The 20653-nt window shown below is 51.3% G+C and overlaps 4 protein-coding genes across 4 annotated transcripts in view; 1 reads left to right on the forward strand and 3 right to left on the reverse strand.

Moving 5' to 3' along the window:
• Nucleotides 1-1934: 1934 nt before the first annotated feature.
• NEUTE1DRAFT_34568 (uncharacterized protein) lies at nucleotides 1935-2323 on the reverse strand (the record flags this gene model as incomplete). The annotated part of the gene is made up of 2 exons (XM_009848760.1): nucleotides 1935-2042; nucleotides 2168-2323. The coding sequence occupies 2 exons, from the start codon at nucleotides 2321-2323 to the stop codon at nucleotides 1935-1937; spliced, it is 264 nt and encodes an 87-aa protein (XP_009847062.1).
• An 8440-nt stretch (nucleotides 2324-10763) lies between these two features.
• NEUTE1DRAFT_77799 (uncharacterized protein) lies at nucleotides 10764-12845 on the reverse strand (the record flags this gene model as incomplete). Its single annotated transcript, XM_009850367.1, has 3 exons — nucleotides 10764-11702; nucleotides 11760-12161; nucleotides 12216-12845. 3 exons carry the CDS (start codon nucleotides 12843-12845, stop codon nucleotides 10764-10766), a joined length of 1971 nt encoding a protein of 656 aa, XP_009848669.1.
• Nucleotides 12846-15470: 2625 nt separating this feature from the next.
• On the forward strand, nucleotides 15471-17436 carry NEUTE1DRAFT_98745 (uncharacterized protein; the record flags this gene model as incomplete). Its single annotated transcript, XM_009850368.1, has 5 exons — nucleotides 15471-15578; nucleotides 15629-15720; nucleotides 15766-15790; nucleotides 15870-16669; nucleotides 16767-17436. 5 exons carry the CDS (start codon nucleotides 15471-15473, stop codon nucleotides 17434-17436), a joined length of 1695 nt encoding a protein of 564 aa, XP_009848670.1.
• A 2217-nt stretch (nucleotides 17437-19653) lies between these two features.
• NEUTE1DRAFT_98746 (uncharacterized protein) overlaps nucleotides 19654-20653 on the reverse strand; it is a gene marked incomplete at both ends in the record, with an annotated part of 2098 nt that continues 1098 nt past the window's right edge. Inside the window, 2 exons of the mRNA XM_009850369.1 lie at nucleotides 19654-20133; nucleotides 20440-20639. Coding sequence (XP_009848671.1) covers nucleotides 19654-20133; nucleotides 20440-20639 — 680 coding nt within the window. The remainder of the gene's footprint in view (nucleotides 20134-20439; nucleotides 20640-20653) is intronic.

The following is a 20653-nucleotide window of genomic DNA, read 5'->3' on the forward strand; positions in this document are numbered from 1 at the left end:
ACTCCCCAACGACCTGGTTGCTGTAACCGAACTGAACACCGATCGACCGTACCGCACCCGCACACCCGCACTCCGCACCGCAAGTCCGCGCATTTGAACCACTGCCATGCTTCCCTTCTATTTCCGTCTATTTCCCTGGTTCTGTCTTGCTTCACAAAAACACACACATATGCACACACACCCGTCTGGTCCGGACCTACGATCCGAGGTCTGGTCTTCCTTCACCAAACCTCTGCCGGCACGTGGTGTAGAATGCTAGCGCGGTGAATACCTACTTACCTACTTACCTACTTACCTAGGTAGCAAAGTGACGATACCTAACCTTGTTCAACACAAAAGATGAATGTGTTTTTTTTTGTCACCTCCCAATCCTTAAAGTGTGAATCGTCAGTCAGATGACAGTACCATGCTAAGCTTTTTACATCCATGCAAGAGGTGTATATAGTGTAATAGGACACGTGCCGTTCGGTACCTAGCTAGAGCTTTGACCCTACGTTACCTACCTTACCTAGCAAAAATTTGGTTCAAGTTTCAAATCACAACCCGGATTCTCAAAGAAAGCCAAGATCGGGACCAGTGTGTGACTTTTTTTTTTTTTTTTTTTTTTTCTCTTTGTTAGTGATAAGTGTTCGGGGTGTATACCCGGTTATAAGTGGACATCCATGTCGTTGATCACGTTAAGGTTTGGTTTGGTTGGGTGCAGTGCAGTGTTTGGTTGATCACGGACCTAGGTTCCTTCCTGGGATGTGTGTGTTAGCTAGGGGAGGGAGGGGGAGAGGGGAGCATGGGTGGCATGGATACGAAGCTTGACCCAGCAGAGTGGTTTCAAGTCGGCAAGTCGATGATCCACGGCACCACCCAGACATGGCTGAAACGAGTGAAGGCATCACGACAATGCACAAACAAAAAGGTAGGTGAAGTCGAAGAGCTGATGGATTGATTTTGCACGAAATGAAATAAGAGGAAATAATGGAAAATAAAACAAGGGACACAGAAGAACATTAAAATTAAAATAAACATGATAATGGCAATAAAACAAAGAGGAAAAAATTCCTTCAACAGCACGAGTATTAGCTACACCTACGTATACATACAGAGAGATGAGATCTTTGGTACCCCTCCTCCCCGCACCTCTCTCCTCTTTCGTCCATTTGACAAGGGAGTCTTTTCTGCCAGACTTGCCGAACTTTGATCCATTCTGCTGTTTACCTTATGCTAGTATGTTTCCCCCCACAGGCCCATCCGGAAACCAGTCCCGATCCCAGTGTGCAATTCCCCGTTGATCGCCGCCGAAACCAGCCCAGCCCAATCACCCAGCCTTGACGTGACGTGCCTATCCGTCCGGCCTGCCTAACCCCATTCTCCCATCCGACCGACCCAGTGACCAGACTGCCGAGCCACAAGAGATGAATGGCAACAACCCCATGACCATGATGGTGATGGTGATGATGATGATGATGATGATGATGATGATGATGATGATGATGATGATGATGATGATGATGATGATGATGATTACAAAAGTAGCAGGTGCTAGCAACATCAATCAAATGCCGCCTAGTCACCGCGTATAAGGATGATGATGCAGATGCAGTAGAATGAAAGTATGAAAATGATGCCATTGTGTACATGATTAGTAGTAAAGGAAAAGATGGCATTGCAAATTGCAAACTGCCCATAACAAATGTATCCCGAGCGCCCCAAGGTATAATTCGCCCGCCCGCCCGCCCGTCCGTTCCGCCAGCCCGTCCGTCCAGGTTAAACCCATCCATATTTTTGGTCTTGTTCCGAGCCGGTGGGCTTCGTGCCTCTTCCTGACTTCGATGACCGCCGTGCAGCGCATCTATCGTGCTACTGCTACTGCTTGCTTGTGATGCTTCTTGCTGTATCCTACACATTTCGCCTGTTTGTGCCAACGTGTTCCTCCTCTTGGTTTATGTTGGCCTCCAGTTCTGCTCCTCCTCCTCCTCCTCCTCCATGCTTGCGAGCTTGTGTGCTTGCTCTGGTTCTCTCAGCCCTCTCCTTCTTGTCTCGTCTGTGTTCTAGCTTGTTCTGGTACCGGCCAGGAGTTCTGCTTTTGTAGATTCGATGACGAGCCGAGTCCCCAGAACTCAAGACTCGTGGTGGGAAATTCGGGCCCGCCGTCACATTACTCCTATACCGTTACCGAACTCTCGCTTCGGAGCTCCTTACACCGAGGGTGGCTGCAAGTGCCGCAGTAGAGTGTGCTCTTGCCACAGGCGATGACCTTTGCGCAGGAGCATGTGGTCGACTGCGAAATGAGCGTGGTCGAGCACGCGTACGAGATCTTGGTGCCGCACATTTTGGATGATTCGGTTTGTTGAGTTGCCTTTGAACGATTGGCGAGTGACTGGAGTGGTAGTTGTGTGGTGATCTTGATTGGTTGATTTGGTTACTTGTTTGCAGTTTAGCGATTGCTGATCAACTGCTGTTTGGGTAGAAGTAGGTAACAGTTGGTGGTGATCTGGAAGATCGCTGTTAGCAACTTGTTTTCCGCAGAATTTTTTTGCGGGCGAGGACTTTGGGGCATCAATTCGACAACGTTCATTAAGTATCGAATTCACAGCCAAGGTGCCAAAAAGGTAGAGGAGATCATCAAACTTACGTCGACTTGAAGTGACCACTGGATGGCAATAGAAATGGAAATCTCCTTCCTTGCTTGATTGAGGAAGATTCGTTTTGTTCAGTTCGTCGCAAGCGAGGAGAAAGAAGCGAAGAAAAAGTTCGACCGGTCAGAGAAGGAGGTGGGAGACGCTGGGAATTAGTCCGTCTCGGTCCAAAAGAAACCTTCTGTGGGTTGGTGATCTTGGGTAAGGCGAACAGGCGCAGCCAGGCAGTGTTCGATCGGCCAGCCGGGGGGGTATCGAAATGTCTGAGATGTGGTGGAGAGTGCGTGTGTGTGCCCGTTTGCAAGTGTGGTGTGTGTCGGGTAAGGTAAGAAACACAACCTAGCCCAGTGATCACTCAGCTCTGTCGTCGGAGGTCCGCGATCGTGGTAGTGGTTCAAATTTGTGGTGTGTGGGTAGGGCTTGCTTGTTTGATGTGGATGATCACTGGCAGGGCTCGGTGGTTTTATAGCAGACTTTGCTCCTTCTCGAGTTGTTCTGTTCCTTCCCGATTCGTGTCGGCCTAAATAAGATGGGAGATCCGAGGTCCGGATGTGGGTGTAAAAGGCTGCTGCTGCTGCTGCAGGAAAGAACTGCCAAGAGTTGCAAATGCGTGACCGTGTCAAAGTCGGGTCGGCTAGCTAAGATATCAGGGGTTTAAGCTGAAGATGCAAAAGGCACCCAGCTGCTTGTATGAAGCCCCTTTCACTCTCTGGTCAGCTCATCAATGCAATGGACAAGCCGGGTTATCCATATATAGTTGTGTGTCGTCTTGTGTCAGTGTCCCATGCTGCTGTGCTTGTCGTCTGGTAACGATTAGGTAAGGTGGTTGTGGTGGTCTGGGGGTAGTAGATAGGAGAATTTTCCAGAGGGCTGATCTGATGACAGGCTCGTAGCGATATATTTTGAGTTTTGAGAGGTCAAGGTACTTGGATCAGAAATATATCGCGCCGGACGCATCGGGCTGCCCACGCTCTTCCGGGCTATGCCCCCATCCATGTCTGCCTCTCGTCCATGTTCAAGCCCATGCCCTCTGGTCGGCTGGGCCTTGTGTTTCTTCCGTGCTCTGTGTCCCACTCCGTGACCCCCCTCCGGGTCCTCCTTCAAGATTGACTCCTGAATGGTCGCCGTGCTTCCTGCTGCAACGTTGATGTCGACATGGCCCAGGATGGCACCGGATGGAACCCAAAATTGACATTCCTGGCTGCTCTCACGATGAAGTAATGGCCGCTGCAAGCCCCATCGACCCCTGTCTTCTTGAGTGAGGCCCTTTCTGGTGTGGACGGTCCCGTCGTGGTCTGGTCGGTCGGCAGGGTCGATGATCTACCGACGTCATGCGGCAGCAAGCTGGTCAACAAGGGCACCACCACCAGAGGAGGCTTTTTACAAAGGCAGGCATGCACTGCTTGTGCCCTTCTTGGCTGGCTGCCCAAGTATGTAGGTACCTCTTGCCCGTCCCCGTCGTTACCTTTCTTGTGTGGTGCAAAATTGCAGTTACGAGACCAGTACCAGTCCGTTCCAGTCCGGTACGCCGTGTTAGTGGCTGGCCCCACGGCGTTTTATGGGCCTGTACAATCCACCTTCCCCCGCCAACTCTCCCAGTCCACACAGGCTGCGGCCACGTCGTGCGGTAGGTAGAGGTAGACACGCGAAAGCATTTCCGAGACAGTGTTACTAACAGATGTGTAAGCAATTTGTGCCGTGTCTTGTTAGCTCTACTGTACACAGGCATCAATTTTTGTACGAGCATCATCATCACCATCATCACCAACACCAACCTCCAAACGATTGCACTCATCATCAACCTCAATTATTCTTTTTTCCTGTCTCACCAGCCTATGAGACACACCCAACCGATATGCTTGTCTGACGGATGCCCAAAACATTGCCGACTCAGCAAGGATGCCTTATTTCCTCGCCAATAGTTCCAAGATGATGTTGTGCTCCGAACGCTCAAGGTGTGTGTAAAGTACACTAATCCTGCCCCCAATCTGCAAACCAACCCGAAGCTGGAAATGCTTCATTCCGGATAGCATCGTCTCCAGACCCTGAACTAATCCTCTCCCGGCTTTCCTTGAGCACACCTCATCTCATCCCACATCATGTCCTCTTGTGTTTTGGCGCCAAGCAGACGGGTTGGTTGCGGTTCATTGCATATTTGGGCTGAAACAAGCTGGAGCCGTGAAACAGAATTTGATGGAGCTTAGCTTGCCATTCTAAGATCTACCAACTGCTACACTACCTACCTTTTACATACATCTACGACCACACAGCTACACTATGTAGAGTCACCATACAATATGTGACCGGGGGAGCGATATGGAAAATGCCTAGCTTCATGAAACTTCCCCAAGATAGCGTTGTGGCCTGGACTGCTCGCATCCACTCTGTTCGTATTCATCTTGGCCCTTTGCCGAGGGTTCCATTATTACCGGAGCTCTGTGGTTAGCAACCGGCGAAGGACCTAGGTATCAAATAACAAATCCACCGGCAAATTCCGGGCAGCTTCTGTTAACGTAGATCATGATTTTGCGCCTCTTGTCCTGGCCAAGCCTAGCTCCCCCTGGTCCGATATCTCGTCCCTGGATAGAAGGTGGGCAGGATTGGTCACTGCACCGACGGTGGATGGATGTCGACCCCGATTTTCCCTAGCGGGACCGAATTCTGCTCGACTATACCTTAACTTTATGGAGACCTCTCCGGCCTGTCCGTCCTCCGACAGGAGCGGGAGACGACGACATCATCGGCCATGAACGGTTGTTCATCCGGCAAATGTTGCCCTGCTGACGGTGTGATGACTTCAACGCTTCATTAACAACTTTTCTAATCTATGAGACCTTGACTGTTCCTCGCAAAGGGTACCATCCGCATTATTATTGGAGCTGAAACTCGACGGTGCACTCATTTACCGGCGCACCGACGTCTTTACTAGCTGTCGTCGTCGTAAGCAAAACACCTCAAAAACATCATGGATGTCTTGTTGATGGGTTTTGGCTAAACTAGAGGCGCCTACCTACCTACCCCACCATTTGACCCCCAAAGCCCAGACCCCAATTCAGCGCAAACTGCTGACAAGCTTTTTTGGATCTCATCAGAACCGTCTGGTAACTCGCAAGTTCCTTGATTTGTTCCATCAGCCACCACCACCACCACCACCACCACCACCACCGTCACCACCACCACCCGAGTAACCGAGCTGTACCCGGCTTCAACTTGCACTGCATGGCTATGTACTGCATCGAGCTGTACAATTCACCCTTTTGGATAAAGAACCATTACCCAAGAGCTGAATCTCTCGCTGAAACATTGCTGTCAGTGCTGAAGAGTAGATCTTACAATCTCGATTCGCAAATCTCATCACCGATTGTGTGACGGTCCAGTCCTGGGCGGTGAAATCGAATCCTAGTGGTTTTTTATGCCCAACACTGAAGGGCTATCCCAAGTAACCAGAGGCATTGACTGCTTCAGAGAAATAAAAAGAAGAAAGAAAAGAAAATGCCGTAGCGGGAAAGCACCAATCAGTTGCGCGCAAAATGGCAACAATTGAGGTTTGATACCACGGTGAGCACATTGAAGTCAATATTAATTTCACTAAATCTGTCTGTCGTCAGATTACACATGTTTGAAGGACCTCCAGTGGATCTCTTGGAGGTTTTTTTTGGTGTCTTTTTTTTTCTTACCTCTAGTTACCCCCGCGACCCAGTAATGGAATCCCGGCCAGTGGCCCCGAACACCCCCCCGACCGCCGCGGTTGATACCGTAATTACGTGCACGTACACACATGGGTGTTACTGTACAAACTCCGTACCGATGTTTAGCCGGCCAAATCAAAACACAGGCCAGCGGGAGGAACCGTCTTTCCGACAAAGGAAGATTATGAGATGTACCTGTCGCAAGCTCGGACACGACCCGAGAATCTGGAAGTCGGCCAAATGAATCTGGGGCTTAGGGAATTAAATCAAATCTGACGTTGGGCGATCAGCGATTATCTCTCGTTTCAGGATTTTACTGGCGCTTACAATGGAGGGTACAGAGTAATATTCCGATGGGAGTTCATGATTCTTGGCCAAAAGCTAGGTACCTTGAAGACACGACGAGTTCTTCCTCGGTGAGAGTCTGGTTGTGATGACAACTTCAACTGGGTAGAGGTACTTACCTGGAAGGTTAGGTGCCTATGTGTCCGTCCGGTGACTGAGCAAATCATGAACCAGACGCTGTTGCTGACGCCGCTGAGAGACAGGCAAACAGTTCGTTCAAACTTAAAAAGAACCATGCAGGCCCACCCTCAAAGCCCCAAAAGTCCAGAACACCGCCCACACCACACCCAGGGAAAAGAGCTTGGCATCTTGAAATCTGCCTTTAGTTGCGTTTCACCTTTCATGACACACATTTCGGCTTTGCACCCACCCGCCCACCACACCGAGCCGCTGGCTCGAAAGATCAGCAAGGATCGCCATTAAGCCGCTGTTTCGAATCGAGAGCGGGTACGAATAATAGAATGAAACGATTATTTGCATGATAAACGCGGCTACACACGTGCTGTGCACATGCTGTTTTTCAACAGCAGCGACAAAGAAACAAAACACGCCCCGAGAGGCAAAAGGGAAATTTGGGGGGAGGCCTCAAACCAGATCCAAAATGAACGGGTTCCCCTGAAGATCTTGATCGCTGCTGATCCAGTGATCCGGAGAAATAGCCCTACCCGTCCCCCTTTCCAGAGCCTCCTCTCGAGCTGAAAGAGGCTTCCTCCCCTTGCCATGGCGGAGCCGTGGACACGAGATGCAATATGAACTCTATCTGTACACTACCTAGCCGACCGGTGATCACGCAGCAGAGAACGGCGACCTCATCACATACCTAGGTAGAGACAGCGCCAGCGGGAATCCAACCCGAGCATTTCCGAACGGCACAACATATCCAGCAACGCCGGTCCTCCTTCAATCTCCCAGCTCATTGTCCATCATTGTCCACAAATATTTACGTGATACCCTTCCTGGTATAGGCCATCACTCATTTCCCTCATCAGCCACCGTCGCCGCCGGAAAAAAACAACAACAAATAGGACGCTCGCTCGGTGGTGCCAGGCAATCTCCAGAGGCGCGAGGCCGGGGCTTCTATGTCGGGATCCGGGGTCCGCGCGGGCGTTGCTCAGGCGTGTTTTTTCGTACTCAAAATTGCTTCCGAGGTGGTCGAGACCTGTTGTCTCCAGCCAGCTCTTGGCTGTCATGGAAGGAGTCATGAGGCAGACGAAAGATCTCATGATGGCAATGGAAATAGGTGGAAATAGGCAAGATGTCTGAGGTGGAAGAAGCCGCCATATCCGGTCGGATCATGAAGTTGCCGAGACGCTCGAGTCTGGAACGTCAAAAGCTCATTATGGTCATGGATGAAGTTCGGAAGGTAGGTACTGCTTGGCTTCAGCTTTCTTTCCCTTCAAGTCTTACCCATACCATTGCATGAGACTGCCACTACAACGTTGCATATCACAAGCGGAACTTTGCGCCGGCTTGCGCCTCACGTGTCGTACATATGTATCCGCTCCCGCCCTCTGAGTCTAGAAGCCTTGGAACTTTGGAAGGGCTCCTCTATAGGAGACACAGAAATGCTTGGCGGCTTGGCTTCCATCTTGTTGCTGAAATCGCCAAACTCGATATAGAAGCCTTGCCCCGTCACATTTGCAGAAAAAGTGGTGTTTGGTTGATTTAACAACTGGTTTCAGCTCAACGACTGTTTCGGGACCAGACTCAATGTCGACATGATACCTCTATCCTTCCCCAGGCATCAATCACCACACATTGATTTCGAAATGCGATACCGTTCCGAAGATTCGACATGCTCGAGATCCAGTCTTTGACTATACACGTATTGATCTTACCTAAAATTCAATATATCGGATGTCGACTAATCCGCCAGGCCAATTTGTTACCTTCTTCTTCTTCTTTTTCTTCCTCGCTGGCTGGGCCTCACCGCCGTCGTCGTCGACATGGAACATCAAAGTTTGGTTCATGGTTCTAGCCTTTTCTTTTTCCCTCCCCAATGATTTTTTTTTTCTTATCTGTCACTTGACCTCAGACATCCTCTGCCTCCGCAAATGCTCAACCCCTCAACCCAGCAATCGCAAGCGAGCTACTGCAGCAGACTTGGAGTCAATTTCATTTTTTTTTTCTTCGCTCCCCGTGATCTTCGGTGTCTCGCTCGCTTCAATTCGTTTCTTGAATCGCTTCTTCGGCACACCCTCCCTTCCCGCTCATTCGTCCGTCCGTCCGTCTGTCCGTTCGTTCGCCCGCTCATTCGTTACCTGTAGGTAGAGGTAGGTAGGTATCTTTATCCCGTCCGCAACATTAAATTGCCTGTAGGCAGGTATCTTCTTGTATACCTCCAGGTAACTTCGAAACATTTAGCAAAATTATCACCGAGATTCCCGCCGACACCATCGTGGCCATCGTCGCCATCGTGACCCAAGCGTGCATGTACGCTGAGGCTGGTACACTCTGTACTCTTCCTCTGCTTTCTCCCGCATGGCATGGTTCTCCTTGCCAGTCGTGGTGGTCCTCCAGTCGGCTCGCGCAAATTCCGCACGAGCAAATTCCGCGGTGTCCCAAAAAAAACAAAAGCCAAATTTAGATTGGACCAGACCAGACTAGACCAGCCTGTGCTTTATGCATTTTCCACCATTCACCCCGCCTAGCAAAAAGGGTACACCCCCGCAAATACGGGCTCGGCAGCTTCCGTTGGGCGTATGTGCTGTTTGTTTGTTGCAAGCAAAAGCAAGCAAGCAAGCAAGCAAAGGAACTTATGGTCTGTCGGGATATTTTTCCAACGTCGGTCGTTCGGTTGAAAGCCGTGCCGTTGAGAAAATGGAAGGTCGGTCGAGACCGCGACCGCTGGAACGCCGAAATGGATACCTACTTGCAATAATAATGTCATGCATGATGAAATGTTTGTTTGTATCCATCCATCTAGGTGTACCCGTCGACCCGTCGACCCGTCGTAAGCTTGCAAGGTTCCTTTGGTTGTGAGTAGAGAGGTATTTAAAGAATGGCCGGGTCTAGAACTATGCTAGACCGTCGTCACATGATGCAGATTCCATATGCAAACGGAAAGAACATGAGGGAAAGCCGCTGCATCTTTGCAACTGGATAATGGTGGGTGGTGGTGGTGACTAACATGACTCGCCAAGACTCACGATGTCCCTCAACTTCCACTTTTCAACCTTTCTTTTGCTCTCTGCCAAGACGCCATTATCTCGTCAAGAGGAACATGTACGTACGTACAAACAAAAGAATCCACTGCTTTTACATACCTACTTTATCTGGAAGGTAGGTATCACCTGCATAAGGTACTGTAGGTAGGTACTTAGCAAAGCCAACTCAATCGCGATCGATCCTGCACAATTATTGTGCGTGTGCAACAAATGCAATGACGCCAATATTGAACCTGACTGGTACAGCCGCTGGCTTTGTGCTCCCACAAACCTAACCTTGACCGCAAAAGTTGCCCAACCCAACCGAAGAGCTTCGCAAGCTTCCACCCACTTCCATTTCTACTTCCACCTGACGGCTTTGTTGGTTACCTATCTATCCCACATCGTGAGATCCGAAATCGAGCGGGCGTAGGAGGATCTCGCGATACTGTATTGATCGAACGGAGAGACCTCCGGGTAGCTCTAGAGGTAGTAATCGCTTGGTAGTCGTAGGGGTCGCCGCTATCAATTTTACCTAATCCATTGTCTTTGTTGTACATACCTAGCAAAAGCGAAAAAGAAAGTTCCAGACCTTGTAGATCGGATGATTGGAGACTCTGATACGCCGTGTGTTGAAGATTGAAGCTTGAAGATGGGTGTGAACTCGCGCCTGCTGCAAAGAACCAGCGCTCTTACCAACTGAGGTACCTTATGATTTGTTTCTTAGATCAAACTGAATGTAACTGCCAAATTGCAAAGCACGCGCGCTGGTCTATCGTGACATGTGCAACTGCGACCATGCAGTCCAATAGGACTGAAAAGTTCATGGTCATTCAACTTGGCTTTGACTCGGCTCCCCACGCAACATCATCAACTTCAACTTTGCCCGCAGAACAAGACAATGAAACCTTATCATTCCTCCATATTGGCTCTTCCCCTTCACTTCCGCCCAATCACCCGTCAAACTCCCCTTCATCTTCCACCTCCTCTGGAACCTTCCCCTTCTTGACCTCCCTCTTCTTGGGCTTCAGCCACTCCTCGCACCCCAGCGGCCAATAAACTCGATTAAACGGGCCTCCCATCGCCCTCTCCTCCTCTGGAACCTCCTTGGGTCCCTCCGGCGCATCTTTCACATCATCCGCTGCTGTGTCCACCTCCTCAGGTTCAGCTGCCTCTTCATCCGTTGCTCTCTTCCTCTTGCCTCCCTTTTTCTTCTTGGGTGCCTTGACCGGTGGCGCAGGACGGTTCTCGTCGTCACGGTCGTAGGGCACCATGTCATTGATCTTCTCAAAGCCGGGCAATTTGAAAGTGCGCATGAGCTCAAAGACAGCTTGCTCCTTGTCTTTGGCTTCGATCATGAGGTCCATGTCTGGCGGGCAGGGAGGGAGGGTCATCACGCGTGGGCGGTGTTTACGTCGGTCGCGAGGGGTGACGGCGCCGTCGCAGGGTTCGGAGTAGTGCATTTTCTGCTTGATGCCCTTGCGCTTCCACGTGTTGGCTATGCGCTCTTGGAGCTTGGGGTCCGAGATGTCGAGGGTACCTTCGCGAAGGTGGGCCGGGTCGAAGCAAATGTTGTGGTGGTGGTAATCGAGGACCATGGGAATGTTGAGCTCTTCGCATACGGGGAGGAGGTCGTGGACGGTCCAGCCTACGTCGTCGTTCTCGAGGACGAGGCGGTTCTTGCAGGACTGCGAGAGGCGGGCGTAGTTCTTCTTGAAGCGCTCGAGGGTGGCGGCTTTGTCGCCGAATTGGCCGCCCATGTGAATGATCATTACTGCGTCGCGGTTTTGTTGCTCCGGGAGCTTGAGAAGGGAGAGAAGTTCATCGTGATATTCGAGATCTCGGATGGCGGACTCGACTACTTCTTTACGAGGAGAGCCGAGTTGGGTAAACTATGTAAAAACTACGGTCAGCAGCAAAGAGAAACAGGAAACGACGAGAAAACCTACCTGTCCTGGGTGTGTGGTCAAGCGGTGGCCAAGCTCAGCTGCTACCCTTCCTGCTTCAGCAAGTACCTCGGATGCGAAAGGCGCCAGTTTGTATCCATGTACTGGATGACTGGCAAAGGGAAACATCTCAGAGCTGAGTCGAAGGAACCTGATGCCGTACTTTTCATTCCAACGCAGCATCTTGACAATGTCGCGGGCGTTGGCCAACCCGAGCTCCTGCACAAACTTGTGTCCCAATTCATCCTGCGGTTCCTTCGACTTGTCAGGCTTATTCTTCAAGTGATGTTCCGGCTCGTCCTCAAACTGAAGCGGATGTCTGTGATCGACAATGGATGCCATACGGCAAGTCCTAGAACTGAAGATGGGCGGCTTTGCGTTGCGCAAGTAGGTGTTGAGACATGCCTAGGTACACTCTGTTAGATGTGATCCTTTTTGAGATTTGAGCAATGTACTAACATAACCTAGTCGGCCCTTCCATGGCAATGGTAAGTAGCTGCTATTGACAGCTGGTGGCCGAGCGGCACCGCGTTCAGCCGCATCCTGCGCATCTTCTGGTTCGATAATGTTGGTTGCGGCTGGCTCCATTTTCACAACGTCGTCAACACCAATCTCCGCCTCGCCCTCGACGTCTTTCGAATGGGTCTTGAGCACCGGTTCCTTCGCCTCCCGCTCCTCGGCATTGGCAGATTTGTGGTGATAAGGCGCAGTTGGGAAGCGGCTGACCACTGATGGTACGGGGATACCGTCCTCTTCGAGTTGCTTCTTCTGTCGCTTTGTCGCTCTTTGTAGTCGTCTTTCCATCCTCGCTAAGCCTTCTATGGCCATTTTGACTCCCTCCTCTTGTTCCTTCCCCTCCCGCAAACAATGGCCATTTGCGTCTTTGCCCATCATACGCCCAGCCAATTCCTCCCCGCTTCGTTTTTCATGGTCACCGTCCTTTTCGCTGCTGGGCTGCAGAATATTACGACCTGATCGCCGAAGATTGCGTGCGGATGACGGGGCCGAGGAGTCCAGGGTTGAGCTGAAGGTGGAACTCTCGCTTTGTGGCGTGTCCAGTGCCGCTGCTTTGGATTTACGGGAAGGCATGGTGTGGAAGGATGTGGTTGACGTGCGTCGTGTTGTGCAGACAGGCACAGCAGGACGCAGTGACCGCGTGATGTACACAAGACCGCCTGTACGGAAGCTTTGTAAATATGATGCCGCTGTGACAATCGTGGACCTTGGTCGGATGTAGCGGGCAATGTTCATAGGTATGCTGGTTCGGTGGGAGGATGCTGCCTCGAGGGAAGCAGCTGCCAATGACTCGTGTTTTGGATCGAAGTAGTTTGTGGTCGAAATGCGTTGCGTGGGATGTATGGATCAATGGTAGAGGTATCTCCAGGTGATGTGTTTTCTGGGAGGTAGGTACTCAACGGGGTATATCAGTCAAATGCGGCCGTAATGACTGCTGGGAGGCGTCAAGAAATGTCGATCCCAACCTTGGGTCCAGCCGTATCCCACACACTATGTATTAGAAATTTGAATGGCGAGCTGAAATAGCATTTCGCCGCTAAATAGGTCCAAGTCACAGATGGATGACAAAAATGGTCAGCAAAACTGTTGCCGTCATGTGCGCGTATTCACTCTTCGTGTCTGTCTCGGGCGCCAGAGGGTACGGCGGTGCTCTTGTTTGCCGTGGTATTCGCAAGAGGCAAAAACAGGCAAAAGGGAGGGTTTGTTTGTGTAAGCTGCAAATCGGGCTGTCTTATATTATAACAATTCTTCCTCATGAGTGGTTGTATAAGCAGGGAGGACACGAATGGACCCTGGAGACCCTGAGGGAAGCCAAGGGAACCAAAGCGAAAAAGCAAAAAGAAAGTGATCTCATTTGGCCACTTCAGAGGTTGAGAAAAGGCGTTCCCCATACGTTTGTGCGATGCGTGCGAATACAGGGCGGGTTGGCGATCGAGCAAACATGGAAGAGAGGCGATGTTGACGAGAAAAGAAGCGAGCCGGGTCCCCCCTTCTTTGAGCAGAACAGATCGATGACAAACCGAAGGAAGGCTGGAAGGGGGAAATGATTATGAACTCCTCCCTTCTGAGGTTCAATGTGCGACCGGAGCGTCGTTTTCCTTTCTCTGTCGGGTGTCAACCCTTCAGCAACAACTGGGTGATTATCTAAATGCCAGCCAGGCCAAACGAACCTCGACCTAGGTATGCTGCTTCATGCCTCCCCCCAACATATGTGAGTGTGTGTTAAACGCGTTGAAGATCATCTCCCTGACGTTGTGCCGTCAACTTGGATCGAGATTGGCCAATCCAAACGCTTCATTCCATCAGTCGATGAAGTCATAGCGGGGCATCTGGCCCTGCAATGAGTCTCGGCCAAGCCGTCAAAGGAATCGTTTTGGGGGGACATTTGGGGTTCAGTCCAGATATGGCCCGTGCGCGGAGCAGCCAGGCGCTGTTCGTCCGGACCTGAACTTCCGTTGACTGGTTTCATGACGGAGGAACTTCAAACATCGGCTCAGGGGCAATTGTTGTTTGCCGAGAGAAGAAGCATCGATGATGACGACCAGGAATCATCCGAGCGGCTCCTTACTCTCTTCCATTGGACCACAAGCAAAGCTCAACGTTCCACGGACTCTTGGTTGTCAGCCGCCGACAATTACCCGAAACGGATAACAGTCCTGGTAGTGTACAAGCCACTGTGTCCTGCGAGACTGTGTACAGGTACACTAGTGTACTGCTACCGTTGCTACCCTGAAGATCGCCAGGGACCTCCCGTCCTGCCGCTGTTCCGGAATCCCGATCGTTGTCATCGTGTCTTCAACCATCAGATGCCATCTAATGCGTCCCCTTTTTATCTCTTTGACGCGGATATTTCGTTTATTGCATTCTGGTCTCATGGAAGGAATGGTTTGGGAATGACTGGATTCTTAATCTTGGTTCGACTTTGCTGTCGTCGTTTGCACCATCCAACCTGGAAGGAGTCTTTATGTTCGATCTTCAACATAATACCTTACTGTATAACGGCACGACCTCGCGGCGCCCTTCACCTAGACTAGGTAGGTACCTATGTCAAGCCATTGTCCTGACTCCCAAAGTCATCACCTTTATCATGTCCCATCTCTACCTGGTAGTAGCCATTCCATTACTCTTTTCCATGTCGCGGATCCCACGGATGTTGGTCAGTCAAGATGTAACGCCGCGCCGTCTTTGGCTCTTGTGTTTGAAACTGTGCCGTCCAGTCATTCGCCTGTGATTTCTTTCCCATCACCAATTAATGCCTGCTTCAGCCTACAGGCATACTCATGTTAAGCTGCGCATAGCAGCGGTGGATTATTTACTCACAGGGGTGAAAGTAGGTGTCCAGGACCTGCCAAAACATTGAGACAGGTGTTTACCTGTACACTTATCGCTTGTGCTGAGTGTATAATGTTGCCCGTCATCCTCCGTCATTTTCCCTCTGCGCCTTGTAGCTGCAGTTCTCAATCAGACATAGGACTCTCTCTAGAGTTATACGCCGCTCTTGGTTGCCTATAAGGTTCACTGCTCTGCCACTGCCCCTCCAGGCCCAGGGGCACAGGACTGTCTCACACCTAGCCAGAGCTTTGTCGAGAAGCAGCCGTAGCTTTTGCATATCTAGCGGACTTGCCGCTGTGAGGTTCAAGATGAATCGGAACTTTCTGTTCTCGCAGATATCGCCAGAAGCTTGCGGGAGATGACACGATGTGGTTTCTATCGAGCGTTGTTCTGTTCACCATCGTGTCCTACGGGGCAACAGCTCTTCAGCCACGGACCGACTCTGACATTCTCGCCTTGTATCCAGAATGTGCCGTACGTACCTCCGGCATTATTGAGACCAAAGCTGTTGATGTGATGCTGAGACTCAATCCAGCAAAATTGTATCCAGGTCCACCTCATCGACGAATCTTGCATGCAATCCAGCAATGACTGGGCATGCCTCTGCACTAACCAAGTAAACCACACACTCTCTTCGTCCTTCTACCACTGCCTCTCGCAGTTCTGTTCCATCCGGCAAACCCTCAGTGAGCCCTTCCCCTTTGTATCCACATACCCTCTCCGAATCTGAACCTCCAAGTGCTAACAAACCACGTAGCAACCCAGAACATCACAACCATCAATTGCCATCTCCCCACGAGGGACCGCTCCGCCCTCCTTCTCCGTGAAAACATTGCACTCCTAGTCTCCACCCTTCTGCTAACCACCTTGCGAACTTTATACAAACTCTTTGTCCCTTTTCCGGCCCACCCCAACACCGACAGCTCCTCGCACGGCTTCTCACGACCGCCTTCCCAGTATCTGCCTAGGTTACAGCGCCTACACGCAGACGACTATGCCCTCATTTCCATAACTCTTCTCGGTCTACCCAACCTCTTGCTCGCCATCTTTCGTCTCCATCCCTTGGGAGTAGGCCAGGATGCGTGGACTTTGCCTCTGGACAACATCGCCAAAACGGTGCGGTATGGATACGGAATGGGTGTTGTTTACTTTCTACAAGTTGCCCTCACCAAAGTGGTGTTTCTGCTTTTCTACCTCAGGATCTTCCCGGGAAAGGTGGTGAGAAGGGTGCTATGGGCAACACTTTCGGTTTGTGTGCTGTTTGGGTTGGGCAGTGCCATTGCTGGGGTTTTGCAATGCACTCCGGTGAGGTGGTGGTTCGAGGGCTGGGATTATCGGGAGGGCATACCGGGGGGAGATGCGACCTGGGAAGGATGGGGAGAAGATGGGGGAGGGAGGAGACCTGGGAGATGCATAAACAGAAAGGCCTTCCACGTCGCTGCGGCGGTGATCAGTATCTCCATCGATATCTGGATGCTGGCAATTCCGCTGTGGTGTATCAGGGGACTGAGGATGAGTGTATGGAAGAAGATGGGGGTGGTGGGGATGTTTGGCATCGGGATGCTGTGAGTTTCTCCTTCTTTACCCCCATGTTCTTCTTGATCCCTTGCTTTGGCCGTCAGTGTCATGTCCGATGCTCTTTGCTGACATGGACGTGGATAGTGTCACAATATTCAGTTGCATCCGACTGCGTGAACTGACTGTGTTTACGGAAACGCCCAACCCGACGCAAGCACTGTTCGATGTCGATCGGTGGTCTACTCTGGAAGCGGCGTCGAGTATCTTTTGCGCTTGCATGCCGACGCTGAGACAAATGGTGGTTAGCGTTGTCAGTCTTGGGAGGAGGAGGTTTGGAAAAAGGGGTTCATCAAGCGGTGGCAGCGGAAAGGTTGGAAGTTCGAGTACCTCTACAGTCGCTCTAGGGATCAACTCACGATATTCTCGCTCAACAGAGAATCCTAACGGTTCGCAACATCGCTTCTCGGATACCCCCCAAGAGAAACTACCCGACACAGAGCAACCCGTCCAGGATCTTTCCCATGACATGTCAGAAAACCATGATATCCGCAGCGGCAATAGCAGTATTATGTACACGGTCGAATACAGCGTCGAAGTGGACAATAGTCCTGCCAGTGCCATCACTCCTGAATCGGGACGGCTAAGTCCCCCACCGTACACGTATGGTAACGGCCCCCAAGATCCCCCGGGAGTCAACGACAACTGCGAAAATTATCGAGCGTGTGTGGTGTCGCGAAACTTGGGGAGGATCGGCGGAGGAGGAGGATCGCTCAGGAGGCAGAGTATGAGTCCGAGGTTGAGGGTTGTGGCCTGAACTTTGTGCTTTGCGTCGACTGGGCCGCCGCGATGGCTTTCGCTCGGAGGAGTTGACTGTTGAGGAATATGTCAGCACGGTTCTGTTTCTCCAGTCTAGGCATGTTACAAAGGCTTCAGCCTCCTTTGGGGGTTGGTCGATTCAGCCTCGCCATATGGTCTTTCTAGGTACCTAGTCCACGACAGATTGAAGCAGGCAAAAGGCGTCGACTAGTCAAGATTGGCCGATCGCACAAGGAGCGACAACTCACGAACCGTATCGAGTCAGCAGAGGCTGCAGAAGCAGAGTCAGAAGTTGATGCTTGTTACTTTGCCTTTTCCTTACATTCCAGTAGTTCTCTTCCGAACAGCTGCCAGGTTCAGGACATTCGGATCGCGACTAACTTTCGCATCCTTCCCCACTCGAGAGACATTTAGTACCGACCTAATTTTGGTCCCCTCCGTTCAATGTGTCCGACGATAAGCTTCCTTCGACGGACACTGCTGTTGGTGGCATCAAGAATTCCCACGGATGTGCATTGGTGCCAGAAGTAATCTAGAGGCTTATCGAAAGTATTGATCTTGGCCTGCTCACGGAGCTTCGCTGCAGTCGCGTTCTTCGGGTTTTCTTGTTGAAGGAAGCTCCAAGGCCACGAGCGCGTTTTCTTACTGTCGTAGGAGGAGCTGGAGTAGCCAGGGTGGGCAGAAATCTGTCTGCTAGAACTCTGTATCATGTTTGTCGAGTGCCGGTATTGGTGAAATGTTGGCCACTTTTGTTGACGGTGGTCCAGGTCAACGGATTGAACACAAAGAATGGAGATGAAGTGAAGCTGACTGGTGTACAATTGCGTGCGGAAGGCGCGCCCCATTCAAATTTTCCCACAGAGAGTGCCCGTCCATTGCGGATTTTGCAGGGAAGACTCTGATTCCTTTCTGCAGACCAACCAGCCGATCAAATCCTTTGACTTGATTCTCGTCTTGCCCGACTACTTGCACAAATGATTGCCTCCTAGGAGATTCAACATTGTGCTCCAGAGAATGCCGAGGAGCTGTAGTCTTGTTCTGCCTCAACATTATATGTACCTCCCAAGGACCACCCCGCGGTAAAAAGTTAACGCAAAGGAAATCCATTTCACGGTTACAAGCACAGATTAGATTCGTTCTGTCTGTAATTCGTATTCACCAAGGTAGAGGTGCCTTCCTCCTCTGGTCTTGCCGTCTTTCGGATGGCCGCTTGTGTTCCGCTTCAGGCTCCGACTCATCTGACGTCTGATGATGCCATGAACAGCTCGTGACTTCTGTTTTGGCCGCAGGAAAACCCCTGTGTAATTTGGGGGGGCGGCTCAACTTGGTCATCAAAGCGGTCACCTCGCTCTTTTACATCGTAAAGTCGGGAAAGGGCGGTTCCATCCTGCCCGTGTCCCCTGTAGGGAAGGTGCCCCAAGTCAATACACACCTGACAAGGACTCTGTTGCTCAACCTTTGCCTTCAGTCAACTCCCTTCTCCCGAGTTTGCTTCGTCACGCTGAGTTCAGCCTTCCTTGGCGTAGGTCCATAACATGATCTTGCTTGTATTCTAATTTGCCTGGAGGAGTAGAGGTACCACTAGTCTTGAGATCACATGCTCTTCAAATGGCTTCACTTTGGTCTCAACAACGGTAACAATTGAAATATTGCCACGCTCAATATTTCTGGCTCTTGCTCTTTCCGTTGTGAGGAGGCATTTACGTCACGTTTCTCTCGTGATTATTACTGCCTACCCGTAGTGTCATCCGCATGGATCGAGGCTCGTCGATTCCGCCCTCATGTGCCATCCCAGGGGCAGCCATCCGCAGCGTGCCTTCCCCTCGGGTTAAGACTGTGTGCCTAGATCGCTCCCGAATGATCAACCTCTTATCTGAGGAGGCCGATGACGGACGATCCCTCAAAACTACTTCCCGTCTTTCTTCATGGCAGCAATCTCCGCATGCAGCAGATTACATTTCTGCCTGGAGGAAGGCACCCCTCTGCCTGAACTGGACTCTCTCCAGCCCAAGCCTTTCTGCTAGATTTTGCGGCTAAATGAGCCTCCGTCGGTCCCAAGGCATAACCAGCTAGCTACCGTAGAGGTATCAACAATGATAATCGGATGAAATTGTTTCTGAATGCCTCAGTATTCTCTGAGAGATTGTCCCAAGTGCCTCGGTCCCGAGCATCAGCTTTGTAGCCGGCTCATCCCATGTTTCCATCGACTGCGGACTCAAAGACTGCTTTCCCAATCACCGCACACTTGAATGCCTGGAGCAGACTGTCCGTGAGCAGTTATCGTACCTTCCTCAAGAGCGTTCTTGCCTTCGAACCTTGCATGCGTGACCGGTCTGCCGAGTTGGGATGAAACACACGCAATTTTCTTCGCAGGTTGACTCAGTGACTTCATTCTGTTCCTTCTCACAATAGGTTTGCCCGAGCACTTGTCCATCCCACCTGGAGGAAGATAAAAGACCCTCTCCTCCCTCGGTCTCGTTCCTTTCCTCTTCTCCTTCTTCACCCTCACCACCCAGTTCAACCTTACCAGAGCAGCAGCAGCAGCAACAGCCCAAGCAGCAGCAGCAACAACAGCAAAGACTCTCGCCTCCATAGTAAGCACCATTCCCACCCCTTCGACTCTGTCCCCAATTTGTTCAGTTTCCTTCGCGAAACTTCTTGCCGAACTGTCGGAAAGCCCTTCTAACATTGCAACCTGACAGCCAGTTGAACAAGACCAGAGCACCAGCGACCCAGTTTCGCCAAAGCCCACGCAAGGTACGCATATCGTCTTCTTCTCTCTGCCTTCTCACTTTCCCATGACGCCTTTTCACATAGTTCACTTGCCTCCAAACCACGTCGCTAACTCCCTGCTTGCATCTTCAGTGCCAGCGCCCGCCGTTGCCTTTTCTCCGCGCCCTATACCCAACCCATCCCAGCCAGTGCCCCGCCGCCCACACCCCTCAACCCCAAGACCGAGGAAGCCGCCAGGATGTGCACCCAGACCGTCCTAACCACCCACCTCTGCCGCAAATGCGGCTCCCCGGTGTCCAACACCACCACTACCACTACCACTCCCTGCGTGGGCGGCGGCGGCGGCGGCAGCAGCAGCAGCACCAACAACAACAGCAGCAGCACCTGCCCGGGCGCGGGCAAGACCATCACCAAGACCGCCACAAGCGGCAAAGTTTGCGGGGCATGCACCCTGGAGGAGGTTCGGATCTATGCAGGGTCCT

This window comes from Neurospora tetrasperma (assembly GCF_000213175.1).
Source record: "Neurospora tetrasperma FGSC 2508 unplaced genomic scaffold NEUTE1scaffold_1, whole genome shotgun sequence".
Classification (NCBI taxonomy): domain Eukaryota; kingdom Fungi; phylum Ascomycota; class Sordariomycetes; order Sordariales; family Sordariaceae; genus Neurospora; species Neurospora tetrasperma.